The sequence below is a fragment of the Elephantulus edwardii genome, unplaced genomic scaffold, assembly GCF_000299155.1.
Source record: "Elephantulus edwardii isolate Elephantulus edwardi_28Jun2011 unplaced genomic scaffold, EleEdw1.0 scaffold00104, whole genome shotgun sequence".
Classification (NCBI taxonomy): Eukaryota; Metazoa; Chordata; class Mammalia; order Macroscelidea; family Macroscelididae; genus Elephantulus; species Elephantulus edwardii.
This window is the reverse complement of record NW_006399854.1, coordinates 4,925,611-4,935,914: the sequence shown is the minus strand read 5'-3', so window position 1 is coordinate 4,935,914 and position 10,304 is coordinate 4,925,611. Positions and strand designations below refer to the sequence as shown.

General features: G+C 42.2%; 1 protein-coding gene across 1 annotated transcript; it reads right to left on the bottom strand.

Annotated features, from left to right (window-relative positions):
* Positions 1–9,606: 9,606 nt before the first annotated feature.
* LOC102869208 (long-chain-fatty-acid--CoA ligase 6-like) lies at positions 9,607–10,302 on the bottom strand (the record flags this gene model as incomplete). The annotated part of the gene is made up of 1 exon (XM_006891825.1): positions 9,607–10,302. A coding segment is annotated over one exon (696 nt), but the record flags the coding sequence as incomplete, so codon positions are not given.
* Positions 10,303–10,304: the final 2 nt, after the last annotated feature.

Below are 10,304 nucleotides of genomic sequence, written 5' to 3'. Positions count from 1 at the left end.
ACACAGACACAGACACACAGTTGTTGTTGTGTACTGTTGAGTCAGAACTGACACCCAACTGACCCTCTGGTGGGTTTTCAGAGCCAGTTAATTGCACAGGAGGAGATTGCCCATCCTTCCATGAAGCAACTGGTGGCCTTGAAATAATTGCCTTTCAATTTCAGTGCAGTAGGCCACCAGAGTAGATAGGTAGGTAGGCATGTATGTATGTAGATAGATAGATAGACAGACAGACAGGAAGAAAAAGGGAGAGAATACTTTACGGGGGAGTTTTACTCTGTCACATAAGTTCACTGTGATCCAAAGCCCACTTGATGGCACACAACAACAATGATAGGTAACATACAATAAAACAGTATAATGAATTACATTGTTGTTGTTATGTGCCACCAAGTTGATTACAACTCTTTACCCTGCCCTATGCTGAGCCAAGCTCACAGTCTCTGACCTACCTACTCCCATTGTCCCAGTCACTGTGCAAATCCAGAGTCTTCTGCTACAATGACCCTACACCCTTCCAAGCATGATGTCCTTCTCCAGGGACTGGTCCCTCCTATTAAAACATCCAAAGTATTTGAGACAGTTTCTAAGTCCTTGCCTCCAAGCAGCAAACTAATTTCACCTTCTCCAGGACAGACCTATTTGTTCTCTTGGCAATCTGTGGTTTGTTCAATACTCTTCTCCAACACCACAACTCAAAGGCATTGATTCCTTTACTGTCATCCTTAGTCATTGTCCAGCTCTTTGATGCATAGCAAGAAATAGAGAAACCATAGCCTAGATCAGGCACTCCTTAGTCTCTAGATTGACATGACTGCTCTTCAGTATTCAGGAGAAGCCTCTGACAGCAGACTTTCCCAGTGCAATTCGTCTTTTGATGTCCTGATTGCTGGTGCCAAAAGTGTTGTGGATCTGGGCAAAAATAAATTGTTAACATTTAATACTATAGAACAAAATGTCTAAGAATGATTGAATGAAAATACAATGTGATTTGTAGACTTTCACTCCAATAAAATTTAAAGTAACCAAAAGGCATAATGTATTGGGCAAATTCACAAAAAACCAAAACCACAACAATAAATTCCTCAAAGAAAAGAAGAGTGTCCCCGGCATTGTCAGGACTGGAGAGCTGGGAAGAAGGAAATACACATTTCCAGATTTCACCAAGCGCACTGTTTATCCAGTGATGCCAAGTTTGCCCAACTATCAGAATTATCTTAAAAGTTTTTGTATTTCTTTTTTAAATCCAGCCACATAAGCCCCATCTCACAATAACTGAACTGGAACCTCTGGAGCTAAGTTCCCAGGAGGCTGTATTATTAAAACTTTCCTCTAGGAAAATCTGCTGTGCAGCCAGCACCACTAATCCTTAGCTGTCTGCTGAACTGGAATTTCTCTGGTGGCTATTCTGCTGCATGGCTGATCGGGGGAGCAAACCACTTTGGCTCTCATCCACCAGACAGTCAGAGAAATCACAAGTGAGGAGGGTAGTGAACAAGCTCATTCCACCAGAGATGCGAGCTTGAGACCTGCTGACTTGTCTTCAAAGAAGCAAAAGGGGAAGCTTAAGATAGAAAATAGAGTTGCATCACAGGATATTAGTTTGTACTGTGCATGCTAGAGGGGGAAATACCTCTTTCTGAAACTAAATCATATAATCAAGTTAGAATGCAAGGCATTGGCTTTCTGGCTTGTTGACACAAACACTTCCTCAGTCTCAGAACTGTCTTGATGGCTGTGGTCAAAAACTATGGATAATGTCACTAGTCACTTTGAAATGGTGACTATAGTGAATAATGAAGAATATCAAGAATATTATCCAGAAGACTACAAATAACGTCTAAACACCGGGGTACAAAGCAAAGGAAGTTCTCAGATTTTGCTCTCCTTAGATGGGCTCCAGGAAGTGAGGACAGTCTGTCGAATCATGGTTTTTGTTTGTTTATTTTTTAAAGTGGTTTTAACATTTGCCCTATTTACCTTTTTGTCAGATCATGTTTGAACGCTCACTTGGAGGGGTACAAGTCTTCACAGGGTTTTGAGAGGACTGTTTTCAATTTCCAGTCTACATTTTGGCTCTTGGTGAAGCCTCCTCATAAGATATCAAGTTGTTAGGGAATTATAAAATTGCTAGGGAAAAATTCCAGTTTAGAAGACCTCTAAGGATCAGTGGTTCTGGCGACATAGCAGAATTACAGAGAGGAAAGTTTTAATAATACAGCTTCCTGGAAACAGCCCCAGAGGTTCCACTTCAAGAGATAAGTGGTCTGACTCCACTGGCTGCTCTGCGGGAGAAAGGTGAGGCAGTTGGCTCCTGTTAAGATTGACAGCCTTGGAAACAGGACAAGGTATTCAACTCTGTTCCTTAGAATCTTGTGAGTCTGAATCAACTTGATTACAGAGAGTAACTCTGGCCAGGTACTGTATAATTTTAGACATGAATATATTTACAATTTACTTGGGAAGACAGGACACTGTTGTTTGTAAAAGTAAATAAATAGACGACTTAGGTATTTCCAGACAACACTACAAGAATAAGTTTTGTGATTGTTTCAGGCTCTGTAAGCCACTCAGTGGTTGAAGAATTTGGTCACTATCCAAAAAGCCAGTGGTTTAAAGCCACCAATTGTTCCTGAAAGAAAGATAAGAAGTCTGGTTCTGCTTCTATAAAGATTTACAGCTTCGGAAACTCTACAGTCCGTTCTACTCTACTCTATATAGAATAGACCAGATCATATTTTAAGTTCTGTTTCTATTTATCCAAATAGTAAGGTATTCTTGGTGGTCTGTATACCTCTATATTATTTTCTTTGCTTTTGAAAAGACTTCTTTTACAAAAAAAAAAAAAAGACCACACAAATACAAAATATAATGGAGAATAGTATAGGCTGGGATGAGTGATTTGGTGTTAGCTTTCTTGTCAATAGGACTTGTATTGAAATATCCAACTTTCCCTACATAGCTTCTGGTTGATTTTCAAGGAAACGTAAAGATTTAGTCTATTGGAATTAGTGGTCCAGAGGCTGCAACTCTTATTGGCATCATCAAACATTGTTCCATCAAGCTACTACCTCCTTTTCTCTCCTCAAGCCCGTCAATCACCTCCATTTCAATCAGACGCCTATCTCTTCTACTAAAAAGCTTAGTTATTGTTAATGGGAGGGTGAGGAAGACAAGAGAGAAATAATATAAGTTCATAGTGAGAGATGGAACAGTGAAAGTAATGTGCTCATGATAGGAAACCTTCCTGGGAGTTTGTATTTAGCTCCCACAATTATTTCTCAGAGATACCTGTAACTTAAATGGCTGAAGCAGAGTGTTAAGTAAAAAATGGCTCCACCTGTAGAAAGATGCCACATCTCTGAGCAGAGAAAGAGTCCTGGTCCTTGCCTGGAAGCTGGAAGGGTTGATTTTGAAGAGGAAGATGGGAGAGGAGCTTGCTTAGTGTTTCTTTGGGAGCTCTGGTGGCCTAGTGTTAAGAGTTGCATTGCCAATGCAAAGGCACTAGGTTCAACTCTACCTGCCGTTCCATGGAAGGAAGATGGGCAATCTCCTCCTGTGTGATTTATTGCCTCTGAAAATCTGCCGGAGGGTCATCTGTGAGTCAGCTCCTGCCTGGTACATTGTTAGAACTAATATACCATATGTTATATATCATGACATATGATGGTATTTAACAAAAACATTAACAGTGTTTCTCAGGGAGAAGGGAATCTAGTTTGACTTTGCTTGGGGCACATACTCAAAAAAATGTTTTCCTTTACGTTAGAGGATATGGCTTCCACTACATGCACTTTCTATCCTTTCTGGGTCCTGATCTTTTCCTCATACATACACACATGAGCAAGGAGCTGAAATAGAAATGGAGTTGCCAAGGGCATTGGGAAGTGAATCCAGAGTATGAGGAGTAACAGGTAACAGGGAAGGTCTTGGCCAGACACTGATTTACAGACTGTGAGAACTGTGTCGAACGAATCTTGGGCCCAGTTCTTACCACTTACTTTACAAAGGAAGTAAAGACTCTCAGAGTCAGAGAGGCAAATGACTTGCTCAGGGTTACACAATGAGGACTTACCCCTGACCGTGGACCGAAGCTCTGGTGGTTGCCAGGCCATCTGCTTAAATCTTCCTGCTTTGCCTCCACAGCCCCTGTGCTGATGGCCAGGACTGCATAGAGCCTTCTGGGCAGCCCCCTTGAGAAGCTCCCAGCTTGACTGGAAAGAAGAGGCTGCTCAGTGGTTCTCTAGCAGCCAGTGGGGCATCAGAATCATCTGGAAGGTTTGTTAACACCCAGGCTGCTGGGCCTCACCGCCACAGGCTCTCACTCTGTAAGCGTGGGATGAGGTCTGAGTATGTGCATTTCTGACACATTCTCAGGTGTGGCTGTGGAGAACCACTGGACCAATCTATAAACAATCAGTGAGCAGCAAGGAGGTTTTTCCAGGCTCTTTTAAGAGTTCCAGATAATTGCTTTTAGCTAACAGCTGCAGTTAATATAATTTTATTTACTTCTTCACGATGTTTCCCTTGGTAAGAAATGCACGAAGTTGTCTTCCATTTCAAAGCAGTCATCACACAATAGTGGGGCAGAACCACCAGCGACATGCGCCGAATTTCCATGACAAATACTGCAGAGCTGTGGAGCTAGTGGAACCACTTTCTGTGTTGCTATATGGACAACACAAATTACAATCAAATGGAAGCTGTCTGTTCCCCATTGGCAGAGTTACTCTTTTTACCATCCTGGTGATGTAACTAGCTGGTGGTGTAATCTTGAATTGCTTAAAAATCCACTTATAGTTGATGCCAAGTCAAAGCACAGTGTACCCCTTAAATATGGCATTATTGAAGAAGAAATTATACTTGAATTTTTATTTATTTATTTAGGCAGCAAAGAAGGAATGGAAAATGTGCAAAGCATGTGGTTGTGGTGGTTGCTAGGGGCTGATGAAAAGAAGGTGGGAAGAAGGAAAAGACTATGGGTGTTAGTTTTTATCAAGACAGGGAATAAACTCCAGGGGCAGGTCCTTGGAGGATTCACCTTACTTCTCATTTAATTTAGGATTACCTAAAAGTTTTCCCATTAGCATTTAAACTCCTCCCTGCTCAGTAAAAACTTACTGGATTCTTTCTCCAACTTCTCTGACTGCTCAGTTGCTGCAGGCCGCACAGCCACCTGCCTTCCGTGCCATCGAAGGGCCTTGAGGACCAAGTGTGAGGCATGTGGTTATGATGAACTGACTCACTTCTTTCCTGTTTCCTCAGGCTCATGCAACAGTCCAGGAAGGCTAAGGACACCAACCCTAGAGATAGGCCGGGGGGTGGGGGTGGGGGTTTGTTGGAGGCTGGGTGGGTGGATTGAAAAACTGCATGGGCCACATTGACTCAGCTCCTCTTTTAAGGCTTGTCCTTCTCAGTCATCAGTGAATGTCACCTTGCTTTCACCATGATCAGGTCTGAATATGGATCCCTAGGGTCTAAAGTTATGGTTTTTTCCAGAGTTAAGGGACTCTAACAGAGAGACTAAGAATGTTAACAGTCTCTCGAGTTGGGTTACAAAGAAGGAACAGTTGAAATGACTCTCCAGATCTGCTTATTGTTTGACAACCATTACTCGGCTGTGGGGAATTGAAGGTACAACAGATTGATTCGATGTGTCAGTGCTGTTTTGGGAATAGGGGCTACATCAGGAGGAGGCCAGTACTGGCCAATGGAAAGATAGAAAGGAGCACCTTACCCAGAGTTGAGGCACTTAACTTGATGCAGCAATAGAACTCCAGCACGATCTCCCAAAACTCTTCCAGCAGCTGTCTAGAGATCCACCAGTGCAGCATTTTGTCCTGACGTACAAGATGCACTCATATTCAACAGCCATCTGAAAGCCCAAGCAGCCTTGCCCTTAGCAAAGCTCTCAGGCTCTGTCTTATTGAGGCAGATGCCGAGCATGCCAGCCTAGAGTGCAGTGATTTCTACCTACACTGTGGTGCTTGTGAACTCCAGACAAGAGAATTAGGAACTAGGAACTGAATTTCCATATCAAAACCTGACAGTGTTTCCAGCGGACCCAGGCAGAGTTTCTCCTCCCATCTGCTTCACCTCTGTGGTAGGAACTGTCATGGAACTGCCCTTTCCCCAGTTCCAAGACAGCTGGTGTGTGAAAGGTGGGTGGAGGGGAGGTGGGTGAGGCCTGGATGTGCTTCCTGAAGCCACAGTGCGTGAACAGGCTGCTGATTCACCACACGTTGCTTCCTGGAATTGCCATGCCAGTCTGGCTGATGGATGACTTTTCCAAGGTGATCCAGAGCTGTTCCAAGACTCCTGCTCTATCCCAGTCAGACCTTCCTGTGAGTGAAAACCAGAAAGTTACTCAAACCACGGGTTCCTGAGCAGTCAAGCACATGAGATTCCAGATACGAGGTTTCCAGTTTGTCTGAATTTCTCTCTCTGGACCTGGGATCCAGTCACCTCCACTGCTTCTGAACTTTCTCATTCAGTCTGGGTGAGGCCAGGGTGGGGGCCTCAGTGCTCTACCCTGTTCTGAGCTTGAGCCCAGCAGTTTGGGGCTGAGCCATGATGTACCCAGCTGGCTGTGGAGTCTTGTGGAAGCAGATGGCTTGACTCCAGGTCAGCCGGAAGTGACTGTCCTTGATATCTTAATGGCACTGTCTGCTGAGGAAGGAGGAGAGCCTGCCACTTTTTCTATTCTGGCTTTTCACAAAGACATTTTCTCTCCCCTTCCCGATCCCCCAGCTGGTGTAATACAGGGAGCCACCACGCTCCATGCACACTCAGTTTTGTGTTTGTGTTTTCTTAGAAATAAAGAAGAAACCAAGTCTCTGTTGTTTTAATCAGTGGTTTTACTTTGGAATGAAATTCCTGATAGGAAAAAACTATGAGTAAGACGATGAGGAGAAATTCTGGATTTTTCATGTTCTGTCTCTTAGGCAGTCTAGAGTGGAAAATACAAACAGGAAAAATCCTTCATTCCACTTTTTAAAATGTTTTAAAAATCCTTTTCCCAAGTAAATAGAAAACAAACAGAAAGCTAACGAGTAGGAGTGTCTGGGGAATAAAACAGATGGAGCTAAGACATAAGGGCCTGCCCTGCTTTAAGAAGCAACAACTCTAAACCATTTCTAAATTGTAACATGATTTCTTCTTCCTGGAATTATGGTTTTTGAGCCTTTATTAGGGGAATATCTGGATGAGTTTGAGGTCCTCACTTTTAAACTTCATTCTTCATTTATATTAACAGAACTAAAATTAGAATTGAGCGTTAAGAGTTTTTACTATAATCATGTGAGGTAAGTACTACTAACTGTTATAAGGATTTAACAGACCAAGAGGTCAGAGTCCACAGCATACACTCAGCAGGTGATGTTGATAGGCTCCAGAGAGCCAGAGACAAATATGCACCTCAGGAAGTGAGTCCCTGCTGAGAGTCTATTGTCCTAAGAAGACAGAGACCAAACAATTCTTTGTCTGCTCTGTCTCTGGCGCTCTAAGGCTTTGAGTGCAGTGAGTGCTGGGTGGTCCTCATAGAGCTTAGCTCAGCACTGTGAGACAGAAGCACAAAGAGCAGCACAGTCCTCTTCAGAAAGTTTGGATGGCAATGTCTTACTCTCTCTGGGTCAGATGCAAAACCTTTCTCAATCCTGTTGTGCCCCCCTTTCCTCAATTACACTCACACGTATTCAAAACTTAATAAAAAACAAGCAAAATAACAAACTTCATCCATGATCTCATCTCGTGTTTGGAAATAGTCCAAATGTCTATCAACAAATGAATGGATTGAAGAATTATGGTATGTTCATACAATGGAATACTATGCAGCACTAAGGAGTAACAAATTCATAAAATACTATATAACATGGGAGCATCTAGAGAGCATTATGCTGAGTGAACTAAATCTAATAAGGATAAACACTACATAAGATAATTATAAAAACAGAAGGGTAACTAGCAAGAATTGGGGATACAGACTGGAGCCCATACTGCTTGGCCATCCTTCCTATTCCATTCTCTTCCACATTCCTGCAATCTTGAATTTGCTCTTCTATGAGAGAGTTCCAGAGGTTAATTCCACAGGGAGTCACACTGTGAACAAAGAGACTACGCCTCTCTGGCAGTTCAAACCCACCAGCTACTCTGTAGGAAAAAAAAGGGCAAATTCCTCTGGTGCTATTTGCAACCTTGGAGAACCTGCTGGAGAGTCAGCTGTGAGTTGATTGGGACTCGAAAGGCAATGAGTGCATGCTCTTAAGAGGAAAATGAGCCCTTCTCCAGTCTTGGGGGTGGGGGCAAGTAATACTTTGCCAATATTTAGATTCTGTCATTTCACATTGAAACCAACTTGAGCGCTTTACAAATCTTACCCAAAAGCACAAAGCTTGAACCTACCAGCTGCTCTATAGGAGAAGGCTGGACAATCTACGCTGTGTCATTTTACCACCTCTGAAAACCAGGGCCAGTTATGGGTTGATTCGAACTTGATAGCACAAAACAACAATGACAACAATCCCAAGAGGGTTTCCAAGGCCTTAGAAGTATTGCCTGGCACTTATTTCCCAAGTCAGGTGATGGGCGTGTGATGCTAAACTGGCCAATGGAATGAGCCATGGAGTGAGGCTTCTGGGAAAGTTGGTCACACTTTGGAAAAGAGCCATGATTCAGGTGTATTCCTTTCTGCCCCCTCACTTCCTTGTCTCTAGAAGCTGTAGTCTACAATGAAATGAGTTTAGTGATTTGTGGATATTATCTCATTCAAGCTTCACACTACCCTATGAGGACGTTACTATGATGATTTTTATAACCCCAATTTTAGAGAAAGGAAGATTAAGGCTCACAGAAGATTAAACATTTCCCCCCAATAACAGCAGCTAATTGGAGAGGAGCCAGGTGGAGTCTAGCTTATACCTACCTCAAAGAACAGGATTTTATCACTTTTCAAGGATGCACTGGCAAAGTTGCCTCTCAATAAAGAAAAAGAGAAAATTCCTGATTTGCAGCATTTGCCAATTTCCATGATATAAATAATCTTAAACATAAGAATGGTGTCAAACTCATAGTGACTCTACATCAGGTTTCTGAGGCTGTAATATTTTTTAAATGAATTTTAATGAAAGTTTACAGAGACTTTGAATTTCCATTCATTCATTGTTGCACTTTTCTTCCTGCCCAACCCTTCCTCCAATTCACTCTCCTCTTTGAAAAGTAAAATTCTTTCATTGTTATACAATCCCTCCCAGCAAGCCACTCCACTATGCTGCCTTCATTAGAGGCTGTAAATCTTTTTTTTTTTTAATTTCTTTTTTTTTTCCTTTTTATGTTTAATAGGAATTCTTTGAACATTGACAATATATTACTTTTAGTGATACACAGTTCACTTTTTTTTACATTGCATTTATGATATTTTTATCAGCTTGCTACAGTATCATTTTAATAAAAGTAAAATGTACTCAATGATAGAGAAAATTAGGACAAAAAAAGGTTCAATCATAAGGTCAAATGCTTATTCCTTTTCAGCTGCATCATTCTGACTTATTAATTCCAATAAGAACGAAAACATTGCTATCCATCCATTTTACTGAGAAGTTCCCTTGAGCTTCAGATGGAGACTGAGTAAAGCTCTTCTATTTGTGTTTTGAAGTACTCTTTCATTTGGGGTCTCTTAGCCTTTAGTGTTGGTGTCAGCAAGTCATTTTCAACTGAGAACATATCACAGTGAATGTGAATGGCTTTAACCTGTTCAAAAGAACAGAGTCCACCTTCTTTTCCCAACCTGACCAAATCGTCCAAAATGGCTTGCTTCACATCCTTGTTTGCACAGAGCTCATCATAAGTCCCTTCAAATCCTTTCTTCTGAGCCCAGGAGGGCATGACTTCAGGGTCGGGCACAACAATGGCCACCAAAAAGTCCTTTAAACTGTCTCCGTGGACATATATTTGTGCCACAGGCTCACTGTGAGTGTAGATGTTCTCAATCTTCTCGGGTGCAACATATTCTCCCTGAGCAAGTTTAAATATGTGCTTTTTCCGATCAATAATTTTAAGCGTTCCAGCCGGCAGCCATTTCCCAATGTCTCCGGTGTGAAGCCACCCTTCACTGTCCAGGGCCTCTTTCGTCTTTTCCTCATCATTCAAGTAACCTTTAAATACATTTGTTCCTTTCACACATATCTCTCCTTCTCCATTGTGGGTCCAATAGTTCAGCTCCTCGACATCGACAAGCTTAACAAGATTGCAAGGCAGAGGTACCCCGACATGTCCTGAGTTCCAGTCTCCTGGTGTGTTGAAGGTACATC